Source organism: Vanacampus margaritifer, chromosome 6, assembly GCF_051991255.1.
Source record: "Vanacampus margaritifer isolate UIUO_Vmar chromosome 6, RoL_Vmar_1.0, whole genome shotgun sequence".
NCBI classification, from domain to species: Eukaryota; Metazoa; Chordata; class Actinopteri; order Syngnathiformes; family Syngnathidae; genus Vanacampus; species Vanacampus margaritifer.
Window position 1 is genome coordinate 29,620,104 of NC_135437.1, and position 17,119 is coordinate 29,637,222.

The following is a 17,119-nucleotide window of genomic DNA, read 5'->3' on the forward strand; positions in this document are numbered from 1 at the left end:
TACTATTTGTAAATAAAGATGTTCACACACAAAAAAAAAACCACTGACGTGTCGCTGACAAGTGACGTCATCGGACGACACATTCTAGTTTCATATGTTTCCGTATGAACGTTACAATATGTAAACAACCACTTTTGTGAACACATCGCATATGTACATATGACACACCGAGTCCAATAAACTTGAATGCCCAAAGTTACTCCACAATATTTTATTATATCTGAAGATACATTCAAAACATAATTAGATCGAATCAAACAGTTGTTGTCAGTTGTGACTGTGTCACACATTGCATCAATTGAAGACTCTTTTTTCAGCTCTTCTGCTGTGCCCGCCTTGGCCACCTGGGGGCAGTATAAGACAGACGGATTTACTATCCACGAAGGCTCAGGCGGCAGGGAAGCATTTACTACTAAACACAATTTATTTAACAAAAACACTACCAGGGGTACTGGGTAAACAAAACCAACAAAGATCTGAAAAGACCAAAAATCAAAGTAACAACAAAACACCAGTGGTGACAGCGACATTGATCCAACCAAGACTGAACAAAACCAGGGAACTAAATACAAGCCACAAAAACAACGAGAGACACCTGGACAAGACACAAGTGGCTGGGGGAGATGATTGATGACACAAGGGAACAGGATGACGAGTACAGGTGCAAACAAACCCTCACAAGTCAGACAGGACACCAATCATAGCATATACTACCTGTATGTCCTCTGGCCTAACACTCATTAGGAGTCAGAAGATGCTGCTTAACGGGATACTTGCTTCATTGATCCATTCTCAGCAGTAAACATTTTCAATTTTAATTTTAATATAAATGTAATACTTTTAAAAATTAATTTTCCCACTTGCTGTCAACAGAAGATGACATCACCTGTGCTCAAGAAGTAGGGAACGACCTGATCGTGGCTCACCTGTTTTCTACACAGTGTGAGTGAGTGGAAAAAACAACAAAAAAAAACTTTTAGGGAGCTAGCTAGCATCAGGGGCTAAAGCCAAACTGTGGCAGGGTTTTTACTTTCTGGAACTGGATTTGTCACCTTTGTTGATAGCTCTAATGTTCCAGAGCCCTTGATCATGTGCTTGATATTGGATCATGGGGGCTTTAATTCAGCCCACCTATTTGAGATGAAAGTTCAATTACCCACATCATTCATGGCTGTATTAATATTGCATTTGATTTGACTTTTAATGTGCCGTTTGCAGCCAGGAATTTGGTGTCAGTCTCCTCACCCGGACAAAGGAAAAGGAAAAAGGGACGCAATATGCAGCCCCCAAACCATCCTTTTCTGGAACGTCTTTCAACATCGAACCCTCCACAGCATTGTGACGTCATGCCGCCCTATATCAACGTGTGGACTCACCGCTGGCGCGCTTGCAGATGTACTTCATCTCGTAACTGCAGCGCAAGTCGTGCCAGTGACCTGCCCAGTAGCCCCCCACGAAACCACAGTGCTCATTTCCGCCAAAGTTGTCCGGCTGACCAGGATGCAAGTTCCTGGAACAGACAAACTTTCCATAGAGATCATGCCAAATAGCATGTAGCCGCCTTTGGCCTTTCACCCACAAGCTAGCCGGCTAGTATAGCAGTCCCTAGAACAGACAACCTTTTTCACACAGAGATTGTCCCCAAAATAGCCTGATGTCTGACATGTCAGACATCAATGTTCCATTATTCTTTCCACGTCACTTTTGCCTTGGAAAATCATGAAACTATTCTAGTGATAATTATTCTCATTTGAGTGCAATGATGACCATGAACATTATGCTTCTTTTTTTGTCCAAAAAAGACTGGCCTTGTAGCCTACTACTTACTGCTATTTATGCTAAAGGGTTTAAACGATTGTTTCCTTTTTAATTTGTCTAATTGGAAAAAAAAAATCAAGTCATTATGCATGTGTGGCATTTTGAAGAAAAAAAGGTATTTTCATAGTAGGCTGTTGTGTGTATAATTTTGTCGGAATTCTTTTCTTTCCTCAATTTGAAATGAAGTGAAGCGCTGTCAATACAAGTTCTCACAAGCTTTTTCCCGAATCAATAAAACAGAAAGACAAATAAAGTGCGATTGAACATTTGATTTTATTTCTTCCATGTGAGGCTACACCACATAATTCCCGAGCGCGGCGCTGCTGCTGCTCACCGCTCCCTCAGGGGATGGGTCAAATGCGGAGAACAAATTTCGCCCCACTTAGATGGGTGTGACAATCAGTGGATCTTATCTTATCTTACAGCTAGCAGGAGTGCATAGAGGTCCAAAACTTGCATATGGTTCCAGTGGCTCGCATGCCCATGTCAGCCAATTAGCATGCAAAGTGACGTTGATGCTAGCAAGGTTGCTATAGTAACAATGCATGCGAAACTGGACACGACACGAAACCGTCTGGAGTGGCTTGTTGTTGTCATATGTTGCAGTTGATATCGTGTTAGCTGCTGTGCTCGAAGGTGGCGCTACATGGACACAAACGTTGAAACACTAACAAGGCTAAATGAGATGCTCGACTACTGCTCCACCTCCTCCTCCTCCTCCTCCTCTTCATCATCATCATGAGTCCAGCTCAGGTCAGCAGAGGAGACGCGCTGCCAATCAACAGCGACGGCTGTCGATCAACAATCAATACAAGACGACAAGTACAGTAAAAGCGCTACATTAGCCGCGGCTACCGAAACGTTCATCCGGGAACGTTGCACCTAATTTGCATAATTGGGAACGTTCAACGGGCGACGAAGAGATCATTGACTTCGACAAGACGACAGTTGACGTGCAGGTGGCGTTGGTTTAAATTTGGGATGATTGTTAATTACATTTGAAGAGTCATATTTCATCTGTTAAAAAAAAAAAAAAAAAAGGTTTTGATTCATGGCTCTCCCCCAAATTCGAAATCAATTTGCAGAAGGAAAAAAGAAGTTGTAATTCACAAGGGAAAAAGTGACATATTTGTGAGAAAAAGGTTTTCTTTGGAAAACAACTTTCGACTTTTTAAGCAGGTGTCGGAGTTTCGCTTTTGACGAGTGATTGTGGTCGAGTAACAGACGGACAGAAATTAAGATGAAAAGACAGATTTTTGAGAAAAATTGTCCTTTACAATAATACTTTTACGCTATATTTTTGAGAAATAAAAAAAACAGTCTGCAATTGTTCAAGATGTCCAACGTGCTGTCTTCTTTTTGTCATTCAAAAAAATATATGTATGTCATAATCACAAATAAAGTAAAATGTTAGTAACAATTTTTAAAATTTGGATAAAAAAAAAAAAAAAGTCAAACAGACAAATTTAGCCAAATCAACGTAAAAATGTGTCATTTTGCATTAAAAAAGTCACTTTTTTTAATGACATTTTTAGGGTATATATATGAAGATTGTTTATTTTCTAGGAAATGTAATCTTCCGAAAGAAAGTCAAATATTTGGAGGATAAATTTTAACATAACGAGGAAAAAGAAAAGGAAAAATTCCTTTCCCAGAAAAAGTATTTTTTTTCAAGAATCAAGTCTAACGAATAAAGACGTATTTCCGAAGAATATTTTTGTTGCTAATGACATGACAACGTCAAACATTTGAAATAAAATCGGCGCTTCACGTGAACATCGAGCTCGCGTCACAATTGACGATCGTCGCCGCGTAACAGACGCAAATGAATTCAAACATTCACAGAGTCCCGTTTTTGCAACGTCGTGTCTTTTGAATAAAAGTCTTGACCGTTTGGAAAAATTCACATTCCATAAACAAAAAAGACAAAAAATTGTAATTCTTCGCTAACAAATCAAATCATATACTGCATCTCTTAATAATCGTGTAACCGACACAAATAAATAAAAAACATTTCAAAAACAAAATAAAAAATGTCTTTGGAGAGTCCCAACAAGTCCGAAATCAGACCCGACTAAACACAGACAACATTGAGACGAGACTAGACTTAATTTGGGCCGGTCACTCACACTGGACTCGAGCAGGACTTGAATGAGTCGACTCAAGCGTCAAACTGTGCTTGACTCCAAATTCAGACCCGACTAAACATCAACAACACTCACACCGGGGCTGGGCTTGCCATTCAGACGAAATACCAGCAGGACTTCGGCTGGAGACCCAACAACCTTCACTTTGCTCAGACCCAACTACATGTGGACTCAACACTGAGACTAGACTTGATTTAGACTCGTCACTCAAATTGGAATCTACTAGGAATTTTATGAGAAGACTCAGTAGGTAGACATAACTCCAAATTCAGTCCCGACTAAACTGAAGGCAGCACAGAAACTAGACTTGAGTTGAACTTTTCCTTCAGACTGGAGTCTGGTCGCATTTTGACTTTTCAAATCCGCAGACCGAACGCTATTCCAAAGTCAGACCCGACTAAACTGACTCGACTCTGAAGACTTGACCGGCGTCGGGCCTGCCATTTCATCAGAGTGGATTCTACGAGGACTCACAATTAGACGCAACATTCAGGCCTACCTCAACTCCAAATTCAGACCTGACTAATCATGGGACTTGACACCGAGACTTAAGTGGGACTTCTCATTCAGACTAGACTCTAGCAGGACTTTGACATTCAGACAAAACAGATTGAACTCAACTCCAAATTCAAACCCGACAAGACTCAACAAATGAGACGAGACTCGAGGTGGATTTGTCACTCAAATAAACTCTACTAGGACTATTAGACGAAACAGTCAGATTTAGCGCTTGTCAGACCCAACTCGTCCCTCAGGCCTTCTCCAAATTTAGGCCCGTCAAAACGTTGACATTGACGTGGAGTTGGTCTTGTCATTCAGTAGGACTTTGACGCAACAGTCAGACCTCACCGGACTCTAAAATCAGACCCGACTTAAGCGAGTCAACCGTGATACCAAAGTGTTTGCGTATCAGTTTCTCTCATCAACACAACCCGATCAGACCCGCTGAACGGGGAGACGACGAAGAGGAAAGGAAGACGCTCGAATGTCCGAGGCGGTCGGCCTACACGGAGCAGGCGGGCGCCAGCTCGTCAAACATGGCCGCCTCCTCGATGCCTCGGGCAAACAGTTGGATCAGCTGCCGATGCACTCTGGAAAATAACAATAAAGGACACAAACACAAATGTAACCGAGTAAGGAAAGAAAAAACATTTGGGAGGGGAAAGTTGGTCATTTGAGGATTTTTGGTGGAAAAACTTTCAAAATAAAGTGTTTTTTTCCCTAAAGAATAAAGCTATATTTTATTTTAATTAAATCAAATTTTCAGGTAAAAAGGCATGATGTTTGCATCAGGAAAAAATGATTTTTTTGTCATATTTTTGATGGGGGGGAGAAGTATTAATCTTTCAAGAATAAAGTTGTATTTTTCAGAATAAAGTCATACTTTTTGTAACTTTTAACAATCACATTTTTTAATAGGAAAAACAAAACATTTTATGGTTATAATGTCAACAATCGGATTTTTTTGCAGCAAAAAGAAAGTCTCTTTTTTTCCCCTCAATAGAGTTCGATTTTGGCAGGGAAAGCCGTAATCTTATGAGAAGGAACTCAAATACTTGAATAAAATCAAGGTGTGGTTAATAAGAATTCATATTTTTAAAAATCTGAAATTTTCTTCAAGTTTTTGCAAGTGTAGCTTTTCAAGATTATGTAATCCTGGTTATATTTTATGGAGGGAAAAAACTTTTTTTCATTGAAAAAATATTTTAATTTAATTAATAAAACAGGTTTGGAGGTAAAAAGAACAAAACATACAATATTACAAAAATTTATTTTGTAAAAATTGTGTCTTCATTTCGTTTGAAAAAATAATAATTCATGAATAAAGTTATATTTTTCTGAGATAAAAAAAAAAGTATTTTGAGAATGAAGTCAAATAATTTCAGGTAAAAATCTAGATTTTTTTTTTTTTTGCAGTTTGAATTTTTCAATATTTGAAAAAAATATTTGAAGTAAGACATAAACTAAGAGCGGGTTTGTGTATGGCTGCGGTAGCTGACCTGACGTCGATGGCGGCGTGCGGGAGGATCTCGCCGTCGCAGTTCCAGCTGCTGAAGGCGGGTGCGCAGCCGCAGGCCGGGTGGTCTCGGCAGATCTGTCCGAAGATCTGCCGCTTCCCGTCCAGCAGGTCCAGTTCCAGCTCAGAGTCGCTGCGGCAGTGGCGCGGCGCGAAGCGGAAGCGCCGCACGCGGTGCACCTCCACGAAGGGCAGGTCAAACTGAGGGAGGGACGCACGCAGACGGACGTGAAGACGGACGTGAAGACGGACGCTGGCCGGCGAGCGAGAGAGAGAGAGAGAGAGAGAGCGCCGATTAGGACCTCACCTGGTCGTTCTTGTTGGTGTGGCGCAGGAGGTGCCTGAGGAAGTTGAAGCGGGAGCACTTGCGCACCAGGATGAGGTCGGCGGTGCCGTCGGCCAGGTGGGCGGCGGGCGACAGGCCTTTGGGGCTGCGCGGGCACGCGCAGCTCATGCTGGCCGCGTTGATGGCCAGGAACTTGCCGCGGATCGTCCGCCAGCCGCCGTCGTCGCTGTAGTCTTTTTCTGCAACGGAATCACACGCTTGTAGTGATGTTGGGATTTGCGGTGTTCCTCAGAGGTCCGTCCACAGCCCCCCTCTCATCCTGATTCGCAAGCATTTATGTACGGACAGTCGGGTGAGGCAAATATCTTATTTGTGCATTTTCATTTGTGTGCCACACTGATTTTTTTCCTTTAAAAAAAAAAATTCCAAGAAATTCTTTTTAAAAAATGATTTCTGCAAGTGATTTTTGTTGTTGTCGTTTTGAAAAAATATTTTGGGAAGGAAAATATTTTTTTTAAATTAAGATAGAACAAAAAAAAATACAATTTTCTATCTTAATTAAAAAAAAAATCCTTCCAAAAAATATATATATTTGAAAAAATCACTTGTCTTCAAAAAATAATTTCGGCTTCCCCCCCAATCTTTTTCCCCAAAGAACCTTTTTTTATCTAAAAAAAAATGTTTGTTTGTTTAAAAATATATATTTTATTAAAAAAAATATTTTAAAAAATCCTCCCCATCCCCCCCTCAAAAATCTCTTTGATACAATATTTTATCTTAATTAAAAACAAAAGCAAATTTCCAATTTGTTTTTACTAACAAATAAATAAATCGAAATCACTTTTCTTCAATAAAATAATTTGCCTTCCAAAAATATTTCTTTCTTTCTAAAAGGCTTTAAAAAAAATCCTTCCCTTTCTTCCCCTCAAAATTCTCTTTAATACAATTTTCTATCTATATTAAAAAAAAAATAGATAATTTTCCTCCCAAAAATATTTTTTCTAACTACAAAAAAAAAATCGAAATAATTTTCTTCAAAAATGTGTTCTTTATTATATATTTTATCTTAATAAAAATATTCTTTCATAATTTTTCTTCATATAAATATTTTCCCCCAAGATCTCAAATAAGATATATACATTTGAAATGACAAAACTAATTTGACTTCCAAACTTTTTTTCTTCCCCACCCTCCAAAAAATAAATAATCGATGTTCCTGAAAAAGAATCTATTTGCAGATTCGATTTTTGGAATCTTGTTCAAAGACTGCAGGTGAAGTACCGCTGCACTCCTTCGGGTCCGTCTGGTACACGCCGGCTCTCTCCGACAAGAGTTTCTTGCTGTCCTGACAAACCGAACAACTGCAAAAGAAAAGCAAAACGTTTCATGAATGTCGCAGCACAACACACATTTTTGCTTGACACCTAAAACCCTCATTTATGATTGAAACTTTAAACCAGGCTTGAACCCCTAACTTTACCTTAAACCAGGGCTGTGCAATAAATCAAATTCATTCAATTAATCGTCATATTAAAAAATGAATTGTTGAAAAGGAGCTAAATCGTGAAATAATACACTCTTATGAATAGCTGTTTTTTGCACAAGCTATGAATTTTAAGGTTATGTTTAAATGGAGTTCAAATCTGTATACAATATTGTTGTGAATATTTTGCCCAAGATTTGTTTTTGAATAAATGACATCTTTGTTGGCTTTATGACATTGATCAAAATCAATTCTAATCATCCAGAATGAAATAAGAATGGAGATTTGTATTTTTTTGTCCATATTGCCCAGGTCTGCCTTAACGAAAGCCCCTAAAAGTCTCTTTTTTGTGGGTCCTCACCCGGATCGACACCTGGACGCGTCCCTGGGCGCCCCCGCGCCGCCGCCGGCCGGCAGGTAGGACACGGTGCCCTCGTAGTGGTGGTGCGTGAGGAACATCTTGAGTCCGGCCAGGTCGTACCTGGCGGGGCCCAGCCATCGCTTCCTCTCGCTGTCGCTCAGCACGTCGCCGTAGAAACCGTAGCCCAGCAGCGACACCGAGTAGCGCAGGAAGGCGTCGTCGTGGTGCACCGAGCACACGTCCAGCGCTTGGCGGTCGCCTGCAGAGTTCAAGACGCCGTTACTTAAACGAGTGAGCGACTCTTCTGTTGCTGAACGTGCGGCGTCTGACTGACCCACGATGATGTGCAGGGCAGAGGTCACGGGGTCATTGGTGCCCACTGTGGCGAAGCAGATGCAATCTGTGGAACCTGAGAGATTAAAAAAAAAAAATTATTTCAAAAAGGATTGCTACAGTAGCCACGATTAACTAACCGATCAATTATGGTGATTATGAAATAAGCCAAAACGACCTCACTGGCAACATATAAAAAAAAAAAGAATAATCGATAGACTCAATTTTCCTTTTCAAGCCTGATATTGATTCATAAAACCATGACTATCTCTTTTTTCTCATAAATTCATAAGAAAGTAGAATTTTAAAGGCCAGATTTTACTGTTCACATGAATTTAAATGTTTTGGGGTTTTTTTGCCTTTAATTGACAGGACAGCTGAAGAGTTGATAGTTAAACAAGTGCTATGGGAGCTAGCTAGCTAGCTAGCATTTAAGGCTAAAGCCAAACCGTGGCAGGGTTTTTACTTTCGGACCTGGATTTGCCACCTCTGCCAACCAACCAATCTACCTAACAAACCAACAAACAACCTACCTACCTAATATATTAAACTAGGGGTGTCAAATTTAGTGCGTTAATTTGGAGTTTATAGCTCCTTTTACGCCACTAAAATTTTCATATGAAAAGATCCATCCGTCAGCTAACCTAACTCGCTAACAAACAAATGCATCGAAACCAAACCAAAAGGGTGAGTTAACTTCAAGTCCAGTAACTAACACTAACTAAGCGTGATGGCAAAGAGGCGAGCGGCGAGAGTGGCGACCTGCTGGTATGATTCCGATGCGTAGCGAGCAGGCGGCGAGCGTCTGCTCGGGCCTGTTGACGTCCAGGCCGGCGTCCTTCTGCGTCCGCCACACCAAACCGTGCACCATCTCGCTGAACATGCCGTCGCCACCCACGCACACGACGCTGGCGAGGGAAGCGCACACGTTAGCGCCAGCGCCGGCCGCCGCTTGGCGCTAGCTCACTCACCCCTCGTACTTCTTTAGCTCCGCCTCCTCCCTCAGGTGGTCCCGGGCGTGATTGGCGTACTCCGTCACTACGGCGACATGCGCGCACGTTAGACAGCATCAGTCAACAGGTTCAACACGTAAATCAAGGAAACATTTCATTTCTTTATTTTGATGACTTTTGGTTTCCCAAGTCGTAGAACTGCTCGTGATTTGGATATGAATGGAAATCACGGTACAAAACAAGAAAATGTTTCAAGTTAAAAATATGTAGACTAATAAAACGATTTGAAACACTAATTATGCAAGTTCCTTTTGGATGAAACAAGATGAATTAAATGAAGGTTAAGGTGGGAGACGTCCGTGTGGATTTCACAAAGCAGGTTTCGTGACAACTCTGGGTCAAGAAATCCCGAAATGTGGGAAGTAGCAAAACTTTGCACCTTGCGTGCAAGTCTGGCGTACCGATGACGTGCGTGCTGATGCCGGCGAGGGCGAAGAGCGGCGCCACCTTCTGCTGATAGACGCGCTTGGCCTGCCGCTTGCCGCCGTACGGGTTGATGTACACCAGCAGCTGCGAGGGTCTGCACCCTGCAACAACGCAACGCAACAATACACAACTGTGCGTGTATGCGTGTGTGTGTGTTGAGGTACGTACTGATGGCTGCCAGCAGCTCTCTGATGGCGCTCACCCAGCAGCGGCACAGCGCCGCCTGTGGACAGGTGAAGGTGACGTCAGCGCACCGCCAGCGGTGCTGCCGACACCTCTCCACGTACGACACTGGGACGCAAAACAACACAATTCATTGTGTGCGCATCGTTTGGTTTGACATTTTATAGACAATCGTAGCACTGCCGTTTATTAACCCGACCAACAAACATGCAGGCGCAGCACATCTAACTAACATTCTAAGCACCAAACTAACAACCTACCTAGCTAATCAACCAAGTTACACACCATTATAGTTGCTAACTAACCAGCAAACTTAGTGGCTAACTGATTCGCCAACTAACCAACATATTCTCACCATCAAATGAATAACTACCTAGATACCTGGCTACCTAACCAACATACTCACTAAATAGCTAAATAAATAAGGAAATAACCAACCTAACCAAGTTACCAACAAATGATTGTAGTTTCTAAATAACAAACCAATTATTGGATAAGTAACCAAACAGAATTATAAGATACTCTCTAACTAAGCAAGTAACTAACTTAACACTAACTACATGAGTACAGCCTACCTACCTTCATAACTAATTAATCAACCAACTAAAGATAAACTAAATTAACTAAAAGGCAGACTCATTGCTTAACTGACTCACCAACTAAACTACCAACTTGCAAATATATGTGTAAATAACATCTACCTATCGGGCTACCTAACTATGCAACCAAAATACTAAGATAGTCGCTAACTAGGAAACTAAATAAGTAAATAGCAACTTACCTAACTAGCTATCAAACTAAGCAATCAACAAAATCATGTCGTTTCTAAAAAAACGACAACAAGCAAAATACTGGATAGCGAACCAATCAGAATAATAAGATACTGTCTAACTAATTACTAACTAGTTATTTATTTACTTACCTACTTCTATTTATTATTTTTTTGTCTTATTTTCTTTTACCTATCCTAATTGCATGACAGATCTTTACTCCATCATGTACAGCACTTTGTATGCAGCCATTGCTGTGTGCTTCATCAATCAAATTGAGTTGGTTAAACGCTAGACTCACTGGTTAACTGACTAACTAACCAAGCAACATACTATTTGACAACTGAGTAAATAGCATCCTACCATCTAAGTAACCAACCAACTGACTTACTAAAATACTTACTAGCTAACTAATCCACAGTAACAATTCACCAACCAAGCAAGCTACACAATTAATCAATGAAAAGGGGGAAAAAAGTCACGGAAACCAAATTGGACCAAATGGAGTGCATACAAAAGGCCACTTTCAATTTGACAACATTCAGTTTTGTGCAGGCAGTTGACGAGTTCATCTTCAGATGAACGAGACAAATCATAATCATCATCTTCATCGGCGTTTGTTTTTGTCACCTGTGAAAGAGCGCCTGCAGTCTTTCATTTGGTTCTCTCTGATCTTGTTCCAGCTGCCATCGTCTCGGTTGCGCTTCTGCTCCTCTTCCTCTTTGGCCTCCTCCTCTTCTTCCTCTTGCACGCTGATGATCTCTGACACACACACGCTGTGACACACACCTGCCGCGCACACACACACACACACACACACATAAGTCATTAATGCGGTTATTTCCTGGGAAAATATTCATGTGACTAAGACGTGAGCGAGGTCTTAACTTCCTTAGTTTCTTGATTGTGGAACAAAGTGATGAATAAATAAAACTCATGACATTCACATCATTATCATTAAATGATTACACAAGAAACTAACATAGTAACTTTAGTCAAAAAGTCGGAATGTTCAATTCCTCAGAGATTTATTTATAATGTCAAGAACATGAACAAATAATCCAATTAGCGGAGGAGCTTTTAATTGATTCATTTACTTATTTTTAACTTTTATTTAAGCAAGTTTGTCCCAATGAGATTAAAAGGGAGGGCCCGACCGATTAATCGGTCGAATATTGCCCTTCAAACATCAGCCAAAACAATCGGCCTGTTGGGTCAAGTAGCCGATTATCTTTTCCTTAAAACGTTATCATCAAGAAAAACATTTCCAACGCTGTGAAAGTACCCTGAATGCACCATTTGTAACATTACGTAGCATTAGCAACTAGCAAGTGTGTAGCGTATGTTATTCTGTTGTCACTAAGCATCCTTTAAGCTGTTTAGTGACACCCCAGTTGGAGTTAACTGTAAAACTAAACACACGACAATAAGAATTAAATCCACTGTATATTTAAATAAAAAAACATGCTTCGTTTTTAAAACATCGCTAGCCTAGCGCTAATGCTAAAAGCGAAGGGAGGATCCCATTCAAATGCTAACTGCAAGTTAGCATCGACTTCGGGAGTGTTTTTTCTTCAAATAACGAATATTCACACACAAATGCTGTGGGAACACATACCCTCGGGTAAGATAACACTACGCAAAGGCGCAAATTCTTCTCAATGTGTGAAAAACAAATGATTTTAATAGAATTCAATCGCAACTTTCTTCTGTACTCATTTTAAGTGTGTATGCCATGGATGCACGGCACCACACTGCCCCCAAGAGGCCAAAACGCACACGAACAGTCAGTATTTGTTCTTATTGTTTACAGTTGCTATTATTTTGGTTTATTCTATTCTTATTTTACTTTCTTATTGTTCTATTTTGTCATTGTCCTTTCAAGTTATATTTAAAGTTGATATTTCAAGGATTCAAATACTTTTTTTTTGTCTTAACATACATTTCCACATGACATGGCACGAAATACAATCCCCAAGGTCCTAGGTTCAATCCCAAGACTTGTGAAAATATAACACAAGATAAAAATATATAAAAGAAATGGCTTTAGAGCAGTTGTAAACAAGTAAGAATGATTTTATTATTGACACATAAATCTATACTATAACCTTGCATACTTCATGAAATTTGTTGATAAGGTCATACTATGGACTTGTCATCAAAGCAGAGAATCTTAATAGCAAAAGTTTGTGTGTAAGTGACACTTATTGAAGTGGAATTGGGTGGGGAGGGATTTATGCATTAAATATAGATAATCGGCAGATACATTGGAATCTGTATTTTTTCCCGCCTAAAATCGGTATTGGCATTGGCCTCAAAAAATGCAGTTGGTCGGGAAAATAAGCTTTTTTTTTCTGGCCGGGACAAGCAGCAGCAAAAAAGTTTCAAACTTACAAAGACAGACCAAGCACAATTTACAAAAGCGCAACATTTTGGATGAAACCATCAATCAGTCATAGTTCAGATTATAATTTTCAAATAGCCAAGATAAACATGGAAACGGTTTCCATGTCTTTCAATTGACGGCTCAAACCGTTTAAGGACAGCAGTTTCTCGATTTCAGCGTGATGCAAGCGTGTGGATGCAGTGAAACTGAATATGAGAGAACTGAGCCGCACTCAGCAGGCAGCAGGACAACAAACATGAAAGATTCACAAACGGCTTCCACTATTTCAGCCGTCGTCATGGCGACATGACTGATGTCGGCAGGGACAATTCAGGATCAATAACCCAGCGAAGGCATCATCCTTCAACTATTGAAGATCTTTGAAGACGTAGCGGCACTGGGCGGCAAGGTTAAAATAGCCGGTTTGACCTTTTTCAACTCAATTCGCAGTTGTATGGAGTCAACGTCCATAGAGATGAAATGATCACTCGTGGATGCAGCGTTTGTGCAACAGGCCTTTGCCAGGCAGTGTTCGAATTGACAATTCCAAACATCCGGCGGCCATCTCTGATATTTCTGCAATGCAAATGCTTCCTTTACAAAGTGAAAACAAACGTCGTGACTCCTAATGTATTGCTTTTGCCTGTGACGAGCGTACAAACCACGCAGATTGTTATAGTCGTCAAAGTAAATCTCATCACATTTTGAAATCAAAATCATCCTCACAAATTAAATTGCAACCATCGAAAGTTCAATTCTTTTCAATGAAGGGTCATTTGACCGAGTTGACCGCCATGTTGGCTTGTGACGTAAGTTCGCATTTGTCAATTGACCAATCAGAGCTGTTCACAATAAAGCATTAACTCTTTGACTGCCAGACGTTTTCAGAAAAGGGATGCCGTGGGTGCCAGCCGATTTAAGTATTTTTGACTGATTTTTCAAGGTCCACAGAAAATGTTGTGTTTGGACTATGGAAACACACATACTACAAATGAAAAGATTGGACTCTCATCTTTCATCAGAAAAAAAAGTTTGTTTCTACCTTATTCCGTTTTTCAGTAATCAACAATAGAAAATGGTTAGTTTCACCTCTGTTTTGAAAAAAACGTTTAACGTCTTTGGCACTCCGCCATAGAACTTTACTAAACGTTACTTAACGTTTTTGGCAGTCAAAGAGTTGAAAAAAAATCTGAGCTGTTCACGGCAAAATAAAAGTTGCCGGCCCCCCTCAAAATAACCACTGCCAATATTTAAATACAGTTTACAATCTTTTATTACAAAACAGGACAAATACATCAATATATACGACGGTGTATTAGGGCCACGTATAAATATATATTTTTAACTCTGACTGCCAGACGTTTTCAGAAAAGGGATGCCGTGGGTGCCAGCCGATTTAAGCATTTTGACTGATCTTTCAAGGTCCACAGAAAATGATGTGTTTGGACTATGGAAACACACATACTACCAAATGAAAGATTGGACTCTCATCTTTCATCAGAAAAAAAAGTTTGTTTCTACCTTATTCCGTTTTCCAGTAATCAACAATAGAAAATGGTTAGTTTCACCTCTGTTTTGAAAAAACGTATTTTAACGTCTTTGGCACTCCTCCATAGAACTTTACTAAACGTTATTTAACGTTTTTGGCAGTCAAAGAGTTGAAAAAAAATCTGAGCTGTTCACGGCAAAATAAAAGTTGCCGGCCCCCCTCAAAATAACCACTGCCAATATTTAAATACAGTTTACAATCTTTTATTACAAAACAGGACAAATACATCAATATATACGACGGTGTATTAGGGCCACGTATAAATATATATTTTTAACTCTTTGACTGCCAGACGTTTTCAGAAAAGGGATGCCGTGGGTGCCAGCCGATTTAAGCATTTTGACTGATCTTTCAAGGTCCACAGAAAATTATGTGTTTGGACTATGGAAACACACATACTACCAAATGAAAGATTGGACTCATCTTTCATCAGAAAAAAAGTTGTTTGTTTTTACCTTATTCCGTTTTTGAGTAATCAACAATAGAAAATGGTTAGTTTCACCTCTGTTTTCAAACAAACGTCTTTTAACGTCTTTGGCACTCCTCCATAGGATTTTACTAAACGTTATTTAACAGTTTTGGCAGTCAAAGAGTTAAAAGGTGAGGGCAATATTCCGAGTAAAAAACTAATTTGCGAGAAGAAAAAAAAAATCAGAAACTCGAAAATTTGCCACTTTATAAAGTGGCAAATTTGCGAGTTTTTCCTCGGAAGATTGACCCCCGCCCTCTAAAAAATCTATATATTTATACGTTGCCCTAATACGCCGGCGTGAAGATGACATATTTCCTGTTTACTCATTCATTTTTTTATTTATTTAAATTGCTTTTATTTCAAGTAGTTTTTGATTGACGGCACGTGGCCAGTTACGTAAGCCGGATGCTGATGAAAAGTCGAACATGAGCCGTGTTGTATAAATATAAATAATTTGAATTTAGTACCTTCTCGCGCGACATTTACACGACACATTTGCGCTTTTATTTTGTATTCGTTGTGAACTCTTTGTGTCTTGTTCGCCACGTAGAGTGTACTGGAGTGTGTCCAGAGGGACAAAGGAGGACGACAAATGTCGGGACACGGTTCGGCTCTGCTCGTTTGAGGTCTTACTGGGTCTGAACGGATGGTACACCGGGCTGGAGGTTCGCCTCTTCCAGGTGAGCAGGGACCGGCATAAGCTCACTTCGTGGCCGACATTGCGGACGCGCAGCTCGGACAAGAGCAGCAGCCTCGCCGGCCTCTCCATCGGACCGGTTCCGTCCGTCCTTCAGCGTCAGGCCTGGGGAAAACGTTACCTCCGATGCGCCATGTTGTCTCCGTGAGCCGCTTCCACCTCAAACGGCCAGGAGCGGACGTTTAACCCCAGAAGGTTAAATGAGAATTTCTGCTAAATGGCCACCAAGTAGCGGATAGCGCTCAAGTTGTTTTTTTTTCCTCTCCCAGAGATAGCGGGTACTTACCGGAAGTGGGAGTGGCCTGATGATGCATTCGAGTGTAGGTGTAAAACTCGGGGATTCATTGCTGTTGTTTTATTCATGTTTTCCTTTCGGACACATTATTACAGGTTACATCGACCACAGAATATCATTTGCAACATTGACATCCGAAAGAAGGACTGACGGGTAGAAGTCATGACTTAGTAACCCGTCCCCATTGATTCTTACTATACGCATCAGTCATATACATTGATTATGAGAGTCAGATGCGTCCTTGGTTTTTCAAAACAAAAATAAATTCATTGCTGTTCACGTTGTAAAGACTGCAATTTCATATTTAACTGTTATTTTGTATTTTTTGTAGCATAATTACATTTAGATACTATAAGAATGAATAAACATTCTTGAAATATTTTGGAAGTACCCACGAGTATCATTTGTTAGTACATATTAACGAAAAAGTAACGCTGCAATCACATTTTCCTATAATACCTGAAAGCATCTCCACTCTATTTTAGTGGTGAACAACATATAGCACGTGGGCTATATGTGGTCTTAATTAGCCATTTTCCCCAAAATTTGATCTATCTAGCTATCTATCCCTCATTAAATAGAATAAAAAATACACACAATTGTACTTCTATTTATCATATAGTTATTTTTTTTAAATTAAATAATTGGTTGATTATAACAAAAGCATAAACAATACAATTTAAAACTATATTCATTTGTCAGCCCCCCCCCCGCCCCCTTTCATTTAGATTAAATGCATTTACCACGCATTTAGAGTTAGAAAAATAAAATAATTTCATCCATGTATCAAGACTATTTTACACACACACACTTTATGAATATTAGCCGACATATCCGAGAATACTTCACTTGAAACCAAATGATTAGATCCAGTACTGTTATC

At 40.0% G+C, this 17,119-nt stretch overlaps 1 protein-coding gene across 2 annotated transcripts; it reads right to left on the minus strand.

Annotated features, from left to right (window-relative positions):
- Window positions 1-2,072: 2,072 nt before the first annotated feature.
- LOC144053295 (ceramide kinase-like) lies at window positions 2,073-16,247 on the minus strand. Of its 2 annotated transcripts, none has more exons than XM_077567601.1 (12): window positions 15,878-16,247; window positions 11,468-11,626; window positions 10,053-10,175; window positions 9,860-9,985; window positions 9,417-9,483; window positions 9,208-9,353; window positions 8,447-8,521; window positions 8,113-8,371; window positions 7,550-7,629; window positions 6,290-6,507; window positions 5,966-6,183; window positions 2,073-5,056 (listed from the first exon to the last, which is right to left on the minus strand). In XM_077567601.1, the coding sequence occupies exons 1-12, from the start codon at window positions 16,011-16,013 to the stop codon at window positions 4,969-4,971; spliced, it is 1,695 nt and encodes a 564-aa protein (XP_077423727.1). In that variant the 5' UTR covers window positions 16,014-16,247; the 3' UTR covers window positions 2,073-4,968. The 2 variants fall into 2 exon arrangements, with proteins under 2 accessions (XP_077423727.1, XP_077423728.1); XM_077567602.1 differs by lacking the exon at window positions 15,878-16,247 and adding an exon at window positions 12,456-12,591.
- Between the last annotated feature and the right edge of the window lie 872 nt (window positions 16,248-17,119).